Source organism: Gopherus flavomarginatus, chromosome 4 (genome assembly GCF_025201925.1).
Source record: "Gopherus flavomarginatus isolate rGopFla2 chromosome 4, rGopFla2.mat.asm, whole genome shotgun sequence".
NCBI lineage: Eukaryota > Metazoa > Chordata > Testudines > Testudinidae > Gopherus > Gopherus flavomarginatus.
Genome location: NC_066620.1, coordinates 214,194,024 through 214,215,616, shown reverse-complemented (window position 1 = coordinate 214,215,616; position 21,593 = coordinate 214,194,024). Strand labels below are relative to the sequence as shown.

The 21,593-nt window shown below is 51.5% G+C and overlaps 1 protein-coding gene across 2 annotated transcripts in view; it reads left to right on the top strand.

Moving 5' to 3' along the window:
• Window positions 1-21,158, top strand: part of FAM166C (family with sequence similarity 166 member C) — a 31,550-nt gene extending 10,392 nt beyond the window's left edge. The window contains exons 2-4 of one of the 2 annotated variants that reach the window (XM_050948959.1): window positions 3,230-3,503; window positions 5,034-5,146; window positions 19,821-21,158. In XM_050948959.1, the coding sequence (XP_050804916.1) occupies window positions 3,230-3,503; window positions 5,034-5,146; window positions 19,821-19,965 (532 nt within the window). In that variant the 3' untranslated portion in view covers window positions 19,966-21,158. Of the gene's footprint in view, window positions 1-3,229; window positions 3,504-5,033; window positions 5,147-11,673; window positions 12,315-19,820 lie in introns of those variants that run through there. The other variant, XM_050948960.1, reaches the window with a different exon arrangement.
• The last annotated feature ends 435 nt before the right edge of the window (window positions 21,159-21,593 follow it).

The window sequence follows — 21,593 nt, the reverse complement described above, 5'->3', positions numbered from 1 at the left end:
GGGTGCTCTAGATATTCCATGCCAATCTAGGCCTTTTTGTGCACAAGAAATTTGGATTGATAGGAAAAGAAAGAAATTAAAAAAAAACAAGAGTTAGTTGTAGGGTTTGGGTTTTCTCCCTCCCCCCAGTGCACATAGAATGGAGCTAGCTGGAACAGGTACTGATTCTTTACTGCTCTGGGATCTGGAGAGAGGAAGCAATTTGGAGCATTCTGTCCATCAAATAAGCAGCACACGATGATTTTATACTAGGTGTACAATAACTGCCAGTTATGGTACGTCTGTGTAATGAGGACTGGCTGAGAGCCAGAAGAGCTTGGCAACACCAAGGACTGTCTTCAGGAGATGTGTCTCAGGCTAGTGTCTCTCAGGATTCCACCACTGAGACACGGGGAGAAAGATATCCCAGAGCAATCTAGATGTGTTGAATTATAAATGTTTATCTTAAAGCAAAATGAATCTTGTTCTCACTCCATGTCTGGATCCCACTTACCATGAATTATACACATTGATTCTCTCCCCATCAGTCCCTTGTAACAGAGACGATCAGGCTGAGATTTTCACAGGAACCAATGGGATTTAGAAACCCACCTCCCATTGAATTTAATTGGTTTCCTCTCTAGACCCTTTGGGTTCCTTTGCATCTGTTTTTTTTGTTTTTGTTTTTTGGTTTTTTTTGTTCACTGTAACAGTAGTTATTGGATAGATTTCTCCCTTCTCCTCTGAGATGTTTCAGTTGTTTACAAAGCATATATCCCTAGATTTCTAAGCAGCATCTTATTTGGCAAGATCCTATTGTTACAACCTTGCCACTGGGTAATTTTTCACCATCCGAAATGCTCTTTAGATGCAATATGCAGAAAATCTTTATCTTGCAGCCAAATTCACTCTGGATCCCCCTATGAATTAACACAGTCAAAAAGAAAAGCCAAATGCTCTGTTCAATCCAGCCTCGTGCAGAATCAAAACCAGGGATCAAACACACTGTCTGTGAATCCATTGCAAGTTTGCCCACTTTGCTTTCTCTGTAATGTAAATTTTCCCCTGTGAAATCAGAAAGCCTAAGGGTATTAGCATTGCAGTAAAGCTGGTTCCATGCAATCATTACAATGAGCCACAGCGAGAATAATGTCAACTTGTATAAATTCTGTGCAGAGTTACTGAAGGCATAAATGGCTTTTTTGGGGGTTGGGGAGGGTAGAAGAGGAGATACATTACAACTTCATAGCTACTCTTTACGCTCTTTGTTGTTAGTAAGATTTTCAGCTACAAATGTTGCTGGAGCTACCAGGAATTCCACTTTATCTATTTGATGAGCCAGATTCTGAAGTGAATGGAGCAATGTCAGTTTACACTAGCTGAGGATCTGGCTTTACATATTTACCATGGTGATGAAGCAGGATGTGGGTGTAGGGTAGGAGTGTTATGCGAATGGGCCCTACGTACACCCTGTATTACCTTGTTCATCTAGCCCCACCTGGGTGGTACCTGAGGGGCGCTGTGATGAATCTGGGGGATGGGACCACCAGGGGCTGGAGCAAGGATAGCGGGATGGCCTGAGCCTCTCTTGGATCTCTGGGAGCCATGTGGATCCCGGGACCCCCACCTAGTTTCAAGTGAGGGGTCTATATCCTTTCACAGGGTGGAGAGCAAACCCAGCCCTTCTCCAATGACATGCTGTTGGGAAAACTCTGCAAGGCATTCCTCATGGAGATTTTCACCGAGAGAGCCCCTCCCCATGGATTGTACCACAGGACCGAGCCCACTGGCCCCTTAGCCTTATGCTGGAGTCCTCCATTCCTTGCTCTACCACTCAGCTGCTGAGTGGTCTTGGCCAAGTCCCATTAACTTCTCTGGGCCTCGGTTTCACTTCCCTATTTGTTGTGAGGCTTAATCAAGTGCTTTGGGATCCTCGCACGAACGGTACCAGGGAGGTGTGAAAATTGTAAATAAAATTAGAGCTTTGGCCCGTAGGAAATTCGGAGTCCCTCCTCCCCCATGTCACTGAAAGCGCCTGACCCACAATGGTTCTGAGGCTGAATGCAGCCCTGTGCGTTGTGAACCTGGCATTGTTGACAGGGAGTCTGTTTGATCCCTTTGTTCATTGTAGGGGGGTAGCTCTTGTCGATGTCAAGGAAGAGCAATTAATGAGGGAGATGAAGGACTGCACATGTCCTGGGTCAGGAAGGCCAGTATCAATTAGATAGTAGTTTATCCTCCTATGGAACATCACATATGAAATGTGCCGATGAAAAGACCAAAGCCATTATAAAGATGTCTCTGCCGTCACCCTCCAATCTGTTCTAGTCTGACTATTGCTAGATGCCTTTCATATCCCACATCACAGCTTGCCAAAGTCTGTTTTATAAGCTGCATGTTTGCGGAAGTGTAGAGCCCAGTACAGAGGCATCTGTGAGGTGTTTAGCCATGGGACAGCCCATGATTCTGTTACATCATGAATGTATAACAGTCTTGGGATTTATAATCTGGCCAACATGATCTTTAAATTGACAAGAGCCTTTCGTCTATGCTTCATCTCTTCAGAGGGCTGTGCAAAGACTCAGTAACCCCCCCAATCCCCTCCTCAGCCCTAGTTGGTCATAGCCCCATTTTGCAGATGGGGAAGTTGAAACACTGGAGGTTAAGGTTCAACATTGCAAGTGCCTGTTAATTCCAGGTGTCCAACAGGGGCCTGAGTTCCAGAGATGCTGAGCACCAGTAACAGCTGTTGACGTCAGCACTTCTGGAAAGCAGGCCCTAGGAGTCTCCAGTTGGACCTACCCAAGGAGGTGGGGCCAGGCTTAGACAGCAAGTGTGAGGACCTGCTGAGACCCGGGCTGCAGAGCTCCTGGCTTCCGCTCCCATGCGTCTCACCGGTAGGCAGTCCAGGCAGCTGGCCAGATGGATGGCTGATAATATCTTCAGTTATGCATGTGAAGATCAGGGTAAGAAAAAGCTTTAGAGTGTAAACTGCTGGCCCCCAGGACTCGGGAGGAGCCCCTCCCTCCCAACGTGGCTCAATCAGCCAGGAGCAAGGTGGGACTTTGACCAGGGGGCTGCAGAATGTGTGTGCAGAAGGGCTGCATGGCCCCTCTCTGAGGTATTTAAACCAGAGCCATCAGCCCCTCACTTCTGCAAGCTGCATTTAGAAGGAGAGACAAGGGCCCTGTCCCCAGGGGCTGCCCCCGGCATTTCCCTGTCCCTCACTGGCTCGCTGTCTCCTCTGCAGGTACCGTGGGCATGTCCCCAACACGGTGTTTTCCTTTGGTGACACCTACGGGAACGCCACTCTGAAATACTTCCAGGATTTCCGCAATGCTGCCATGGAGACCAGCCGCTGCCCCTACAGCAAAGGCGGCCAGTTCCCCACCCTCTTCTCGCCCGACCCTGGCTTAGTGCTGGGGTGCAGGGCGCGGGGCTGGGACAGGTGGCTGCATGCGCCTTCCTATTCCCGCTTCAACTTGGATTTCAACCGCTCCGAAGAGCTGAAGGAGTTTTACAAGGTGAGAAGGCGTTTCTCAGGGTGGCATGCCCTGCACGCAGCGGCACAGCGGGATTGATCCAACACACAGCACCTGAGCGCTACACAGTAGTCAGTGCAAAGCAATCAGAGCCCCATCTGGGCAGCACTCATGTGCCTCAGTGAGAGGTGCCTCTGGAATGCCCTGGACTGAGCCAAAATGCAATCAACACCAATATATAATTAGTCACAACCAAAAGCCAGTGCCCTCGGCCTCTGGCACCCACCCACCACACTGAGATGGTCTTTTTCACTGCCCTGTTACTGGTTCTGAAGGCAGCTTCTTGACCATAAGAACCTAGGCAGACAGTCCCCAGAAAACCCAATTGGCATTGTTCTAGGGGAGGTGCTGGTCGTCCCGTCTCCAACGGTTTGCATGTGTGTGACTGGCATGCAGAGGGAGGAGTCAGCGTGGAACGCAGTGGGTGGTTGCTGAAGAGCAGGGCTCCCCTCCCAAGGTTACCGTGCAGACATCTCTGCGTGTGCTGCTGTGGGCAGGATTGCCTGGGGAGCTGTTTGAGGAGTCATCGAGCTTTGCTGAGTTGCCTAAGAGAACGTGGCAGCTAAAGGGGGAAGGCATGAGAGTGTAACCCAGCTGGCGCAGCTCACAGCATAGGTAGGGTAACCAGACAGCAAATGTGAAAAATCGGGATGGGGGTGGGGGTAATAGGAGCCTATATAAGAAAAAGACCCAAAAATCGGGACTGTCCCTATAAAATCGGGACATCTGGTCACCCTACAGCATAGGACACAGCTGGAGTATAGCCCCATTGCTCAGCACAACAAAACTTTGTCCGTCTCCCTGAATCTTCACTCTGGAACAGGAGGGGGAACTGGACAGGGAGGTGGAGCCTAGAGCATGTTATCCCAGTAATAAATAGTGTGAGAGGAGGACAGATGTGTGTGTGTGACTGTTGGAGCATGCAGGGGCCTGGGCGCGTCTAACTGTACATTGGAGATGTTCCCCTTGCTAAAGAGAGCAGCATCTCTCTCATCTGACTCGGCCAAGCCGCACATTTTATGATTTGCACCCAAAACACTGTTGTCTCCCCACTTCTCAGCCATAGTGAAGGCACAGAGCCACGCCGCCATCACGGTGCATGGAGAATAAGTACAGCTTGCATCAATGAATTCCCAAGCCAAGCCCCCATGTGATTTATCACAATTGTCACTTACTCTGCTGCCCGGAGAGCACCTTAGAGAGGGGAGTTTTAGAAACATGGTTATTATTATTTCTCTAGCAGCGGAGAGCGTGTTGTGCTTTGCACATCTCTGCGAAGAGAGGACCCTGCCCTAAGGAATCTATCCCAGCTAGTGGATAAGGCTTTTGGGCCCTGGGCCCTGCATAGGCAGTGTCCCTTGGCAGCAGGAAGGAGGGATGCAGCAGAAGACCTGTTATCTTTTCCCATTGCATTTCCTGTTTGGTATTTTAACTCCTCGGTTGCCTGGCCAGCTAATGCAGCTCTGCCCTGTGATGGAAGCCTGGGTTCTGAGTAGCTTGCTTGTCCTGCAGCTTTCCCAGAGGCACCGCGAGCATTACTGTGACAAGACCGGGACGGAGCATGTGGTTCCCTACTTTGTGCTGCCGGTCAAGGAGAAGGACAAGTACCCCCACCCTCTTGATCTGTGAGTAGCAAAAGCAGCTCCTAGAAGGTGTGCTCGGTAGCAGCCATTTCCCCTATTGGCAAGCTTGGGGGGAAAAGGAGGCAGACCATCTTCATAGCATTTAGCCCAGTGGTCAGTGTACTCCAGCTGAGGAGGAGAGAGGCAGGGCCGGCTCCAGGCACCATCCCAGCAAGCAGGTGCTCAGGTGCTCGGGGCTGCCAAGGGGAAGGGGTGGCAAGTCGGGCTCTTCAGCGGCAATTCGGCGCCGGGTCCCTCCTGGAGGGAAGGACCTGCCGCTGAAGAAGAAAGCGGTGCGGTGCGGTGGAGCTGCTGCTGATCGTGGGGTTTTTTTGTTTTTGTTTTTGTTTTTGTTTTCTCCTGCTGCTTGGGGCGGCAAAAAACCTGGAGCTGGCCCTGGAGAGGGGCCTTGAGGATGGATCTGCCACCTCTCTGGTGAGTGCCGTACCCCCGGGGCTCTAGTGTATTCTGGTGTGGGGCTTTCTCAGTCTTGCTTGTTGAAGCTGTAGGGGAATAATTTAAAAAGTCATTGGAGCAGGATCCTGGTCTCCCCACTCCTATGTGAGTGCTCTAACCACTAGGCTACAGAGCCATTCTAATGCATGCTGGTGGTATAGGTGGTGCTCTCCCTCTGTCTCTCTCCGGTTCTTTCATTGTTTATCCACAGTGAAACAGCTTCACCAGCAGAGAGTGAGCGTATGGCTACACTACAGTGGTATAGCTGCAGCACTGTAGTGTAGATGGTTGCTACAGCAACAGAAGGGGTTTTTCCATCATTGTAGTGACTCCACCTGCACGAGCTAGGTCAGAAGAAGAATTCTTCCATTGACCTAGCCTTATCTACACCAGGGCTTAGTTTGGCTTAACTGCGTCTCTCGGGGTGAATTTTTCACATCCCTGAACAACATCACTAGGTCAACCTAAGTTTTAGGTGTAGACTTGGCCTGTGGCAGCCCCACACCAGATTTTCCCGTAGCCCCATGGTGAGAGCACTCCCCGGAGAAGTGGCAAATCCCCACTGAAATCCCTTCTCCCCCTCAGGTGGAGGTGGGATTTGAACCAGGGGTCACCCACGTCCAGGTGACTGCTCTGACTACTGAGCTAAGTCATGAGGGTGGTGCTCCTCGCCCTCTCCCCCCTGCTCTTGTTAAAACGGTGTAGGTACCTGACTCCGAGAGAGAGTTTTCAGCTGAGAATCCCAAGCAGAGGGAGGCATTTCCCACCAGAGGGGTGGGGCTTATCACCCCCCCCAGCTTGGTCCCGCCCATTGGTAGGTTAGGGGAGGAGCCGCCTCACGTGCCGGCATTTGTGACTGCCGTTCTGGGGCACCTCACTGTCGCCAGGCGTTGTGCAGGGGGCTGAGGTGCTGGACTCCGCGTCACTACGCCGCCGTTCTCTAGCCCACCGAGATTTAAAAAGCAAACCCCGGCCCTGGGGGACTAGTCAGGCCCGGGACTGTGAAAGCACAAATCCATTTCAAACTGGAATGTGCTTCCCTCACTGCTGCTGATTCCGCATTGCACCTGGCAGGTCACTTTCACCTTTGTTCCTGGGCAGTTTTACGTTCTGGGCCTGGGGGTGCTCAACCCCCTACTCCGCCCCAGGCCCTGACCCCTTCCCCCCGAGCCCCCGCCCGATCCTGCCTCTTCCCACCCACTCTCCGACCCAGGCCCCGCGCTTACCCCTTCCCCCAAGCCTTTTTTTATGTTTTACAGTTTTTTTAAAAATAAAATGAAAGGACATTTGGACAGGCATTTCAGAGTGAAAAGCCAGAATGTTTCTTTCTGAAAATGTCAACACAAAATAGCTAGTTATTTTCTGATTTTTTTTTGTTATTTGCTTGACCGAATCCATTTGGCGAAATCGATGTGCATTAGTGAAATGTTTCAGAGTCACCAACTCTGCATTTTGGGGCCAAAAAAATGTTGGTCCTAAAATTTCACCCAGCTTGAAACACCAGGACCGTGGGGCCAGGTTAACAGTCAGGGAGCTCAGGACATGAATTTGTTCATTATTGCCTGAATAAATCTCCCTATAACAACTGCTCCGGGCACTCCCAACCCCTGGAATTTCTCTGGCCAAATGGACGTTCCTCTGTGGACTAACCTGATGCCTATGCAGTCAGGGAAGCTTGGACTCAGCGCATGGGTCTCCCCCTGGAGATTTACAGGATGCAGTCTAGCTGGCAAATAGGAATCAAGTTTCAGGCTCCCACCGGTGGCTGGAATTCAAGCCCCCTTCCGGCTGAAGAAGAGGGTGGGGCTGTGACTTTAACGGCATGCTAGACCTGGCCTTGTTGTTCCAGCTAGCCCACGCGTTTGCAGGGAGGTGTGGCCTTCCCACCTCTGCACCCCTGGCTTTCGGCTGCTCACTTGGATTTGTGCCCTTTGAGGAATGAGTCCTAGTGGACACCAGCTGATGTTTCTTCAATGCAGAATATATCGGGCTTTATAGCTTGCTCCCCCACCTATTACATCTTGTCTAAGAGACAAGGGGGGAGGGATATCTCAGTGGTTTGAGCATTGGCCTGCTAAACTCAGGGTTGTGAGCTCAGTCCTTGAGGGGGCCTCTTAGGGAACTGGGGCAAAAATCTGTCTGGGGATTGGTCCTGCTTTGAGCAGGGAGTTGGACTAGATCACTCCTGAGGTTTTAAGTCTGTAAGCTCTTTGGGCAGTGGGCTGTCTTTTGCTCTATGCCTGTACAGCATCCAACACAGCCTGGCTGGGATTGCTTGGGGCTATTGTAATAGAAATAATGATGAACCCTGGACCACACGTGGCCATTGCAATAGGAGGAACTTTAATGAGGGCTGAGATGTTAGTCACAGTGTCCTTGGTCAATTCCAGTTTGGGTAACTGCACTCCGCCTTCTTAGCAATTACCCCAGTAATATGAACTGGAGATAGTACTTTGCACTTCCTGTTCTGATCTCTTGTTAAACAGCTGCCTTGTTCTGTCCCAGAGGTTGGGGCATGTCACTGGTGGGTGAAGTGATCCTACTCAGGCAGTGTCAGTGTTGCTGTTGTTATGGCTTGATATCCAAGTGCTACCAAAGCTAAAACTTCAAGGATCATTGCTTTTGTTTGTAAAGCTCTTTGGAATGAGAAGGGCACTAAAGCGTAGCAGCCACTACGTTTGTATGAACATTTAGGTCTCCAGCAGATACAGTAGAACTCACACGGACATCGCCGGCACTGGCCAGACTGGGCGCTTGCTGAGGGGGTGAGGCTGGCTCTGGGTTCTGGCACACCCTACAGCAACGGGGATGGAGACCGTGACGGGGCAGGCTTGACTCCATCAGGTGGGGTATCTCCTGAAGGGCCGTCCCACAGTGGGGGATTTTCATTGACTCTTCCGCTAGCTCCAGTATTATGGCCCCTGGAAAGTGTTTCCCCACCAACCAGGTGCTCTGTCTAGGAGGGAGTTGCCATCAGTTCTGAGCATGTCACTGTTACATCTCAAAGAACTCCCATGATCCCTCTCTTCTCCATCTACCCCTTGTCCTTGAGTGACCCCATCCACTCTCAGGGTTTGGCCGTTCCCTCCATCCTGTGAAGTCTCAGATACACATCACCCCCCAGCCCCACCTCCTGCACTTCACTCTCTTGTCACTCCCGGTCCCAGTAAGTCTCATCCTGGATGGCTCACTGTCCCCTCCAGCTCAATAGGGTCAAATCAGTCTTTTCTCCCAAACCTGCTCCCCTTCCTCCACCCAGTCTTGTAACTTCTGCGTCCTCCCATTTCTTTCTCCTACGCCTAGTGTAGATCTTCTCTTGCCCTGCATGTTGTCCACCCCCTAATCCTCTGCCACCACAACTGCTGCAGTCTCTTCTGCTTGGGTCCTTTTGAAACCAACCGGGCTTGCCTCCAAAACGCTGCCTGAACGGTCCTGTTCTAACAGCTCTGAGCATGGCCCCGAACCTCACTATGAGTCGCTTCCAAGTCTAACCGCTTGTCCTTCTTCTCTGGGCCATTCGTCTCCTACTTCCATCTCTGATCTGCTCTCCTTCTGTGTTCCCCATCTCTCCTCCCTTCCTCCCTCTCCGTGCGTGGTGATCTCCATGCCATCTGCGTGCCATCCGTGGTGCCCGGTCTGTATCCTCTCGCCCCAGCTGTCTCTGGCTCGGCAGTTAGGAACCACCCTCGCCGCATTCAAGTGTCCATTCTCTGTAATCGTGTCCATTCTCTGTGCCTTAGTTTCTCTGGCTATAAAATGGGGGTGATGACTCTCCTTTGCAACGGGCGCTGTGCTCTAAGACCGAAGGATGCCAAAGGAGAGCTAATAACTCACACACTTCTGCAGCCCTGCCTGGTTAAAGGGGCACATTTGTCCTTCAGTAACAATAAACACGAGCCATCCAAAGGCACGTCCACCTGACCTGAGTAACTGTGTGAGCTGGCCCTTTCCTGGTGTGTTACATCCTCATTCAGCTGCTGAGCCCGTCGTCTAGGCTGTTCAGGACAGTGCTGTTCTCGGAGGAGCCTAGCAACCTGATGGGAGCTCTAAACTAATAGTAACACTTGGAAGGAAGGCAAAATAACCTCACCACACACCTGGCCAATTGTGCGTTGCTGTAAATGGGGGTGGAGAGGGGGCAATGGTAGGGTGGGATTATTCCTGTTCCACCACCCAGCAATCAACAGTGCCCTGAAGCATGAGACTAGACTGGCCCAGGCTTCACATTCAAAATTACAGCAGCAAGTCACCTTCCATGGTTACACTGGCTGGAATGGGATGTCTGCAAGTCTGGCCACCCCACATTTGAGGTGAAATAGCTTCCAGGTCGGGACCCCAGAAAGTTGAATTAAAAGAGCCAATGAAGCCATGGCCAACTCCCTTCCCCCTGCCTGAGCTATCCAGGGCTGCCTGTTTGGTAGCATCGCTGTTTCAAACCAGGGGAGGCAGGTGGGATTTAAACTGCTTCCTTCCAAGGGTCCAGGTCCAGTCCCACCTCCCTACAGACAGAAACCCTCCATGCCCTGGTGCAACATTTCACCTCCCCAAACCAGCCAACCAGCAAGTCCCTAAAGGGTTAAACACCCAGAGTTCGCCAGTGGGCACAGAGGTTAGTTTTGTGGGGGTCCTTCAGAATCTTCTATAGCAGGAGAGGGCAAACTATGGCCTGCAGGCTGGATCCGGCCCATCAGGGCTTTCAGTCTGGCCCACGGGATTGCTGGCCTCAGGGCGCAGTGGGGCTAAGGCAGGCTCCCTGCCTGCCCCGGCCCTGTGCTGCTCCCAGAAGAAGCCGGCACCACGTCCCGGTGGCCCCTGGTGGGGGGAGGGGGCAGAGGGCTCTGTGCGCTGCCCTCACCTGCAGGCACCGCTCCCCCTAGCTCCCATTGGCTGGGAATGGGGAACCGTGGCCAATGGGAGCTTCAGGGGTGGTACCTGCAGGTGAAGGCAGCGCGTGGTGCCGCACCCCACCCCCAGGAGCCACTGCCAGACTTGCTGGCCGCTTCTGGGAGCGATGCAGGGCCAGGGCAGGCAGGGGCTGGGTGCACAAAGCCTGGGCAAACCGGTCCTTTCCAAGTGTCTGTTGTCGTTCATTTCGCTGCCAGTGTTTTGGTTTTGTTCTTTTCAGCAGCGTTTTCCTCCCCCGCCCCAGCAGGGTCCCTGGCACAATCCTCTGCGTGTTTCCATCACTCCCATAGGATAAAACACTTGGGTTATTTCTAGGCACTGATTTTGTCTGGGGGGATTGAGGTGGGCTCTGTGCAAACATGTGCCCTTCGTATTACCTGACATGCTGCAAAGAAGGAGGATTCTCTTACCAGTTTCCTAGGCTCAACTGAGTCTGTTTTAATTAACCCTTTGCATGCTGGTTCCCCCACTGCACCTGCTGTGCAGCCTCTGGCCGTCTGGGATCCGTTAGGAGAAATGGAAAGTTAGGACGTTTTTGGAATGTTCAGACACAGGGAAGGCACCAGTCCCTGGTACGTTCAGACCCTTGCTCCATGGGCATCTCCGTGTGCTGCAGCACATCCAGCAATGCTCAGCGGCTTTGGCTGTCCTCTTTTGTTTAGCTGTGAAGCAGGCGAGCTCTGCATGGACAGACCTGGCGCATGCGGCCACTTTCTGTCTACACCCTTGAGAGAGCCAGCCGCCTGGCAGCTGCAGTCTAGCTGGGCATCCCTGGCATGCTGATCTGTGAGTGAAGAGGGAGAGCGCCTGGCACGTATGTACTGGGACGGAGGGAAGGGGACGCATTGAAGAGTGTCTGCTTAAAACCCTGCCTAGCCAATCTCATTCTTTCTTGTACAGTTTGCAATAGGGGGCACAGACTCCGCCTCTGAGGAAGAGGTGTGAACTGTAACCCACTGGCTTTGCTGACAGAGTCCTCACTCACCTGGCCAGCTCTTCGTTAGGACTCTCAGCAGTGGAAGGACATAGGCACTTGTAACAGTGGAAATAGATCACTGGGTTCAGAATAAAACCTACCCCAGGATTTCAGAGGCCCAGCTTAATATTCCAGCAAACTATTTCTTCTGTTTCCAGCTGTGTAATATTTCTTTCCATTAAACCCTTTTTAGCCCTATTCATGGCACATCTGCCCTGGAAGGGTCTTTGGAGAACTAATGGAATGAGGACATCGCACGACACCAGAGCCTGGAAAGTGAGCAACAGAGACGGGACAGGATTTTAGTCAGACTCTGCTACCTAAAGAACACTTGGGAGAAAGGACATCTTTGTTGAAATTGGCTCTCTCGATGCACATTTCAGAGCGCCCAGCAGTCCCCTAGGAAAACCGCGGAAGATCAGACTTGACATTCCTGGTATTTCTAAGGCAGAACACAAGCAGGCACAAAATGCCAAACCTCTTGGGCTTTGTGCATCCATGCCCAAGGAGTACAGAGCCAGCTGGTGGCGCTCCTTGGCTGGTTACCTCTGGAGCTGCTGAGCATGTGATGCAGGGATAGCATTTGGGACTCAGAAATACAGGGCCCAGTCTTTCGCCACAGTACCACTCAGGCTCAGGGCACTCCCCCAGCTCATTCTGGGCCGACTCTGTGCTGGATTGGGCTGCAGCCTGAGTTAGAATAGCAAGAAGGCTGCTCCAATTTACGCTGGGTGCCTATGTCCCTGAGTGGTCGATAGATTCCAAGGCCAGAAGGGGCCATTGTGATCATCTAGTCTGACCTCCTGTATAGCCCGGGCCAGAGACCTGCCCCACAGTGTCACGGAGTCACCGGGCGATGCTCTGGAACTGCTCCCCACCAAGCCAGTCAGGACTTTGGGGAGCCTCCTCTCCCTTGGAGCAGACTTGTTCAGGGCAAGAAGCTCACACAGCTTCACCTCCTGGGTCTCTCCTTGGAGCATTTAGCATCCTCTGCCCCTCCGTGCGCTTCCCACAGCGAGCCTGCCCCAGTGGGGTCCTGGGGAAGCCACAGGGTCCTGCACCCCCACTTCGCAGTCAGACGTGACTCTCAGCCAGCCAGTAACACAGAGGTTTATTCGATGACAGGAACAGGGTCTAAAACAGAGCTTGTAGTTACAGCGAACTGGACCCCTCGGCTGGGTCCATTCTGGGGGTCAGTGAGCCAGACTCCCACGTCTGCCCCCAGCCAGCTCCAGACTAACCACCCCTCCCAGCCCCTCCTCTCTGCTCAGCCCCTTTCCTGGGCCAGGAGGTCACCTGATCCCTTTGTCTCCAACACCTTCAGCTGGCACCTTTGCAGAGGAGGGGCCCAGGCCATCAGTTGCTAGGAGACAGAGTGTCAGGCATTTAGGTGCACTGGCCCTTTGCTCTGCCAGATACTTAAGAACTGCCATGGGGACACTGAGGCACCAACACAGTACTCAGAGAAAACATTAAGAACTTTCCCAGTCCATCACACACAGTAACTCCTAGAGCAGAGCTTTCAGAATAACAGCCAGTCTTGATTTAGAATTGTCAGTGATGGAGAATCCACCACAAACCTTGGTAAGTTGTTGCAGAGGTTGTTTACCCTCACTGTTAAAAATGGACGCCTTATTTGCAGTCTGAATTTCTTCTGCTTCAACATTTAGCCATTGGATCGTGTTAGACCTTTTTCTGCTAGATTGAAGAGCCCATGACTAAATATTTGTTCCCCATGTAGATACTTATGGGTTGTAACCAAGTCATCCTGTAACCTTCTCTTTGTTAAACTAAATAGATCAAGCTGCTTGAATGTGTCACTATAAAGCAGGTTTTCTAATCGTTCCTGTGTCTCTTCTCTGGCCCCTCTCCAATTTCTCAACATCCTTCTTGAATCATGGGCTCCAGCGCTGAACACAGGATTCCAGCAGCGTTCGCACCAATGCCAAGTACAGAAGTCAAATAACCTCTCCCTTGTTTATGGGGAAGCCCTGGCCACACTCCCGATCCCTTTGCTCGGCCCCTTTATATCAGCAGCAGGGTGGATGGCGTAGGAGCCATGATGCCAGCACTGCCCTGCAGGATAGTCCATGCAGCGGTGACACTGGCTTTAGGGACCCTGTGTGCCGGCCCAGCAGTGCAGAGGAGAAGCCGGGCCAATAGACTAACAATCTTATGATCCAACTGAGGGTCTTGGCTCACACCCAGGTGCATGTCAAGCTCTGCAGAATCACCCTGGGAGGGGGGCTGCACCTGGGCCCCACGATGTGCTAGGAACCCTGGGGCCTGGGAGTTCCGGAGTTACGGGACTAATCCGCTCTCGCTGGCATCTTCCCCATGTCCTTCGTTCACTGCCTTCCCGCAGGAGGCAGAGCTCACCACACATTGGACTGCCTGCCCCTGAGAGGCTTTGGACTGCCTGCCCCTGGGAGCTGCGAATCGGGAACACACCCAAAGGGATCTCAGACCGAGGCTGCATTAGCACTCTGCTGTGCTCGGCTTTCCCGATCGCAGCGCCTCCGAACGTCAGCCCAGGCCTCAGCACCTTCGCTTTCCTAGCAGCCTTGGCCAGCTCCCTGCCCCTCTGGCTACGCGACCTGCCTCAAAGCCTCAAATGACCATCCACAGGAGCTGCCCCTAGGCCTGCTTTAACCGTGGTCTGAGCGGTGAGTCAAATTCATGCCTGGTGTAACTCCCCTCACGTCACTGGGGTTACACCAGGATCACAGTGACTTCAGGACACAAACCACCACCACGAGCAGCACTAATTGATCACCCAGGGCTGGAGATTTTGGCAATTTCCATGGAGACTGGATCTCTTGTCTGCCCTCAAGCAGTGCCCCCTGTCTGGTGGCATGGCAGAGGGGGTGGGTGCCCCTGCCATAGAGGAATTCAGCCCCCGACTGCTCAATCCAGCATCATTCACCCATCTTTCATACCACTGACCCACCCTCCCAGTCTCATTTTCTTTTTTTTGTTGTCCCAAGCGAGCGCCTGATTTTTGGCTCCTGTGGCCCCTCCTTCCTGCGTGGGTGGGTCGTTAGTGCCTGTGGGCTCCATCCACCCCCCTAGACTTCTGATCAGCTAGCCCCAACCCCGCCCTCGCAACAGGAGAGCCAGGAAAGGCGACCAAATGGAAAAGTCGGGTTGCCGTGCTGGGGTAGGATGCTATAGAGGAGCATCGCCTAGCGGTTACAGCTAGAGCTGAGGTGGATATTTTCAGCACTGGTCTTCAACCCAGATCAGGGCCAAACGTTGAAATATCGAAAGATTTTGTGGTACAGAACTTCTGATTCAGAAATGTTGAAACATTTTGGCCTTCCTGAAATCCAGCTGGTTGGTTTCTGGTTGTTGAAAGGACCCGACATGCTACATTTCAAATCAGTTGGACATTAACCTGCTTTTTGCCACAGGGACGCTTTCCTCACAGGAGCTGCTGTTCGGACGCTTGGTGCCCCTGTTCTATCCTGTGGGTCCAGCTCTGTGGGCTGACAGAAATGTTACCCTGGAACATCCTCCTGATGGAAATTGTCTGAGCAGCTGTAGTTCAAGCACGTGCCTGGGCTTCAAGAGACCTTGGTTCTGTTTCCAACACTGATTTCCTGGGTGTCCTTGGACAGGTCACTTAAAACAAACCTCACAGAGCCTCATTTTCCCCATCTGTAAAATGGGGGTGCATCATAGGGCCACCCCACCTGGAGTGCCCTGCGGTGGTAGGCTGTTACACAACAGGCACCCCTGCCTCAGTTTCCCTCCTGCAGACTCCCCAGAAATAGTCCAGGGCCTCTTCTCAAGTATAAATATATCCTGGGGTTCATTTGTTACAAGAGTTCTGAGCACATAAATCATAACAAGTCCCAATTCAGAATTCCCCCAACAGAGTTCTTACAGTAAATGCAACATATGCCCCAGTGTCCCTCACCCCACTCCGAGTGTCTGGCATAGCCCCAGCATCCCTCACCCCACTCCATTCCTAGCCCCCCAGCATCCCCTGCCCCCACCTATCCAGCATAGCCGTCTCCTGTCCTTGTACCAGGATAGCCACCCCAGGATGCAACCCTGCTCTTCCCAGCGGGTACCTCCGCAGACACTCTGCTGAGAGATCATCTTTAGCAGGGAGCATCCCTCAGTCCCCCCCCCCCCCCGGCCCTCCCACTCTTCCCTGGGTCCAGCTCTCTGGCCCTGGAGATATCAGCAGAGAAGCTCCTCTGCTGCTGTCCAGCCCTGGCCCTCTGGCTTGGGGATGTCGGACAGAAACCCTCCTTGCTGCTCTCCTGCCTTCAGCGTTCCCCCAGGAACCACTGTCTGGCTCTGGCAGCTCCCATCTGCCCAGCCTGACTCTCACACACCGGATCTCCTGTCTCTCTCTGATCCAGGTGGTCCTTGACTCACTGGCTCACTCTCTGATCCTCTGTAGACTCCAGGTGTTGCCCTGCCCTCTTAATTTGTCAAGTGGGAGCACCTGCTCTGGGGCAGGGGCCCTAGACCTGTTTGATTTACTGGGCCCAGCCAGCTAGTGACAGGATTCTAATACTGTCTGTCTCCCATCTTAGGTGTGACATGGCCCCCAACCTCTTAAAGCTGAGCCCCTCTCTGCCTTTAATGCACTGATCCTCTCCACACCCCCATGAGGTGGGGGCAGGTGCTATGAGCCCCACTGCACAGATGGGAAACTGAGGCACAGGGAGACTAAGTGATTTGACAGTGTGGATGTACTTACCTACCTGGGATGTTCTGAGACTTGGTTCAGTTTTGAACAAAGCTCTGACACTGGGAAGCACTCTGAAGAGAAGAGAGGTTTTATTTCTTTTGTGGCCAGAGGGATGTGCTGGGGAAATAAGAATTATTCCCTCCTGTGAAAACGGTGTGCTGTGTGTCGAACGCTGTTCAATAACACATTCAGTGCTGACGCTTGTACTGCAGTGCGGAAAAGTGACTGTGCAAGAACTGCAGAACTGCTCATGTCCCGTCTCCAGGGGCCCTGGGCTTTAATAAGGAATGAACAGCTTTGGAACCATCTCACATGGCAATTTCTTCCCTCCTGGTGTATTTACGAATGACCTTTATGGATTCATTGAGGCAGCCCTTTGGCCAATGAGCTGTATCTGCCTAGCCCACTAAGGCGCTTGGCCTGCAGCTGTAATGCCAGCGCCAGGGCGGCTGACACCTGCCCTGATTATGTGATATGCCTTCACTTTGATAGTCATCGGTGTATTCTTCCAGGGATCTCAAAGCACTTCACAAGCTTCATCTGACTCATCTGCACATTTCTGTGGTGGGATCGGCATTAACCTGCCATTATTATTATTGTTATTCATTGTAGCGCCCAGGAACCCTAATCAATATGCTTTGAGGGAGATTTCATACCGCACCCTGATATGGACAGAGCCACCTCTGATCCTTCGTTCTCCTACTCTTCATGGCTAGGGGTCGTGGTCAGTCCTTGGGTGTCAGAAGGGCACAAGACCATTTCCCATAGATGGCCTGAAAGTGCTAGGCATACCTTCCTGCTAGCACCTTGGAAATGTGGGGGAGCCAGTCAGGAGCTCCGTAGGGAGACAGCTCCCCAACTCCATGTTCCAGCCCTGTCCATATCACGGGAGACCAAGTCATCACAAGAAAGCTCCTCTGCTTGGAGACAACCCCTTAGTTTCTTGATCTCCTGATTATCCCACACCTGCAGGGAAGACACGCGAGGTTTCCAAACGGTCTGTTTAAACTATGGAATAAATTAGTGGATCTGACTGTCCAGTTCTTATCCACAAACCAAATCATTAGCATGATGCCACCACATTCTGCGAGCTCATTGTTCCGGTGTGTGTCAAAACGTCTCTTGTTTCACATAATGGCACTGGGAGGCTTCTTCTCCTGAGGGAAATATTGGACCAGGTGTTTCAGGAACAGATGGCAGATTTGAATTGTCACATTGTGTCTAGCCATCTGCTCATGAGTATAAAAAGTAAAAATCCCAGGAACATAGACACAGTGATTAGATTATTTCTCCAAGGAGAAGCAACTATACATAATTTCATTTTTTTAAAAAGTAAAAACTTACTTTAAAAGGACACTAGGGTTGCAAAGTCAAGCACTCAATAGTCAGGAAGTGACAAAGTAAGGTTGCCTGGGCAACCTTAACTTTGCCCTTTTGTGCATATGCATTACGAGATAGTGATCATGTAATTAAAGACTGTCATGACATATAGAAGCACAGTCTACGTGAAACCGGAGGCACGTAGTGCAGGCTATAGGCACAAACAAACAGACTTCCACATAGCTTGAGTTCCAGCTTTGTCCTCTGGTTGCCAGGAAGTATAACATATCTGCAGTTCCACATAGCACTCAGACATCTAGTGGCTGCTTCACATACTGCAAGGTAACATATTACAGTCAGATGCTATGTTTTCCCCAGAACCCCTCATTCAAAACCCTCCGCAACTTCATCAGTGAATCAAGCTTTTGTTCCTTTCTGCATCCCATTTGTACTCCCTACACCACCCTGCCTCATTCACTGTCCAACCTGTGCACAGAATGTGACAGGGCTTCTGCGGAAAAAGTATCTGAGCGTGTAGTTAAAGAACGTATTGTAATGTGTACGCACAAGAGGCTGGAATTACAGATGCGCATCGCCAATGAAGATGATCGTTGTACATGTGAACCCATAACATTATTACAGATGCATCCCTGCCTCCTCCTTACACGCACGCTGAGCATTTACAATTTGCCAATGATTTCTACGATGATGCTGTATAGAAATAAATACAGTGATCTCAGTCTGTTCTCCATAGACTGTATGATGCTCAGCATCCCCAACTCCCAGACTTTGGTCTCTAAAGTTTCCTGAGCAAAAAACTAACTGCATATAGCAATCAGTTTCTGCCAGTCTCTGGGGTGGGTTGAGATAGACAGAAATTGCCTATACCTTGTTGTCTGAGTGGGAATTCAACCCTGGCCTCTTGTGAGCTGCAAAATGCTAAAAGTTTCAAACCAAGATGCACAGATGCCATCTAGTGCTGGGATGCAGGTTAATTTTCACATTACGCAGCGTGCAGTGGAAAATACAGTAGGAAGATATATATATATACACAGAGAACATGAAACAATGGGTGTTACCATACCCACTATAAGGAGAGTGATCAGTTAAGGTGAACTTACAAAGTAAGAATATACATTAATTTTTTAAACCTAACCAGTGTCCCTTAAGTGAATTGACACAAGTATTAGAGCGGGTGGGTCTAATACAGTATTTTTTTTAATTTTTTTTCTTTATATAGGAATTAGAAATTATTATCCGACAGGAGCACTGTAACTAAGTTATTATCTGCAAAAAACAAGAGTTTTCGGGTGCCCAAGTAGCTTTTGGAATCACGGTTAAAGTTACCCCCCAAAATCTGAAACGGCGCCCCTGGGTTAGAGCTTAGCAGGGGATAAATTGATGGTCAGGTGCACTGCAGAGTCATATCCTGTCTGGCAGCACCATAACTTGCCATGTAAACATGCCCAAAGGAATCAAGATGACGACTAAGCTGGGCTGATTTTCAGCCCCTTGAACATGGATGTTACCCTTGGAGAGTGTGAACTGGCCCATGTCTCCACACCAGCGCACTGCAAAGCCTGACCTGCGTTAGTATGCCCTCACTGGTGTTACGTCCGCCTCCCCAGCCCATGTGCGTTGCAGGCTCTCCTGCAGGGCACATCCCATGGGAAGCAGAGCTGCTCTGTGATTCTTTCCTAGGGAATTGTGGGAGAGCTTGTCTGTCCTTCTGGGCACCATGGGGGAAGGCACTGGAGGACTGGCAGCATTCGAGGGGGTGGGTTGCCAGCTTCAGTGAAAGCAGCCCCTGGGGCTCTAACCCACACCCCCAGCTAGCCCAGGTTGAAAGCACCAGATGGAGAGGGCTGTGTGTGTAGATGGAAGGTGGGCTAGGGCCAACCCCTGAGCGTGCGCTGCATGCCATCTCTGAGTAGAATGAAATGGGAGGATACTCAGGGCTGTGTGGGTGCATTTGTACAAGCAGAGCCTAAGATACAACACACGCACACACATCCTCCACCAAGTGTGATCCAAGAGCGCTTGAGAAGATCCATGGGACTCCAGCTGTGATAGGCAACTGGATTTCCCTTTCCAACCCGCCTAAACATTTTTGCAGTTAGGGCCAGACTGTGCAACCCTTATTTGCACCAGGGAGCACGTACGCACCCCAGTGAACTCACTTGTGCAAGGCTCCATGTCTCCCCTGCCCACCCTTCCTCTCCCACTGGACACATCTGGGGCAGGGCTGAGCTTTCAGGGGCTGATCTCGAGCGGGTTAATTCATGTTCTGCTCTTCTGTTTCTCCCCAGCCCACCTCTGAGCGCGAAGACCCAATGGCATTTATTCCGCGTGTCTCCAGAGAATCTGCGGACATGCCAAACCTTCCCCTCGGGGAAGAGGGTGACCACCCAGGAGAGAGAAGTCAGAGACAGCTATTTTGAATACAGAGCATGAGGAGAGAGGTTCCCCTTCCACCGCCGGTTCCTAGATGAGGAAGGAACAGTGAGAAATAAAGCACTGGAAGTTAGTGACCCCCTGGATTCTCTCTCCAGGCTGCGGCTGTTTCTAAGCAGGACAGCTCTTTCGTTACCCACCTGCAGTGCAAGGAGAGGCTATGCATGTGGCTGCAGTAGGTCACAGACCATGCGCCTGTCACTGTAGATGTACATTTTACACAGAGATAAAGGACAGGTGGGGTGTGGACTGAACGCAACAGATTCAGCAGCTGTCAGTGAGAATGTAGAGGCTCAGCTTTGGCCGGCACAGCCTTTTATTGTCCTCCAGAGAGATCTGGGTCAAAGCAGAAGCTCCACCCACAACTCAAACTGTACCAACAATCGTGGCTCAGCTCTTTCATAATGCCAAGAGGCACCACTCACAGCAGATGGACAGGTCTCCATAATAGGTTTTCCTCTCCCCTTCCTCACATAGTTTGTTGGAAGAAAAATAGTTAATAATGTGGACAATTAAATGGTCACCATTAGGCCTCAGGGTTAACGCCCACCGGCGTAAATAGAACCATTGACGCTTCTCTCAGAGTTGTTGTTTCAGGCTCTCTGAGGACTCAGGGACACAACTGGATGCTTTTCTACTCCAGTATAAGGGCCAGAGACGTGTTTTTAAATGAAAGCTTAGATTCTGGAGCAAAGAGGGCAGGCAGCAGGGAAACAGACTCCTTTGCCAACCTCCTGGGAGAACTATTATGCAGAGAATATAAAACCTGCTCTATGTTCGGTGTTCTTCCATCTTTTGTAAAAAACGCAGTCACTCATAAACCTAAGAACCAGAGTGCAGCCTGTTGCTGCACCAGTCCTGAGCTGCAGCCCAGCCCAGGAACCAGCATAGTCTGTTGAGCCCCACACTGATTGCCCGTCAGCGCAATGTCAGGTGCACAGGGTGAAATTCACCAGCCCCAGGAACTCCCACCTGAGCACACAGGGCTTGTCTGGGCCGTCTGGGTGAACAGTGAGAGCAAAGCAGCAGAAATGCTGAAAGAAGCTACCCCAGAGACAGGGGACTGTGAGTCAGGAGGTCCCAGTAATATAAGCCTTATTGCTCCTCTTTGGCACTATAGATATGATTCATGCTGCTGTGTTTCCCAGGCAGTTCCTAGATTCAGAATGTCCTAGGGACGGGAGATCACCTAGTCTGGCTTCCTGTGTGGCACAAGTCAGAGAATTTCACCCAGTTTCCCCCGTCCTGAGCTCAGCCACTTGTGTGTGGCTGAGGGATGCCTTCCGCCAGGCCAGGAGTGAGGATCTGAAGACGTGGAGAGATGGACAAGCTGCCTCTTCCCTTGGGAGTTTGTTCGAATGGTAAGTCGCCCTCCCTGTGGTCTTACTGCTAATTTGAATGTGTCTGTGTGATGTGGGCCTCTTCCTGCTAGAGTGCCCCCACCAGCAGCGGGTGGTTTTGCAGGGGATTTTGCCCCTGTCAACCTCTGGTGGCCACTTCCTTGGCCTGGCTCTGGGCCTTCCTCTTAAGTTCAGCCCCTTCCGCAGTAACGAAAGGTCCAACTGAAAGTCCAGATAATACTGTGTCTGCTTCTCTTGGGCTCGCGGACCTTCCCGGCTTCTCGGCCC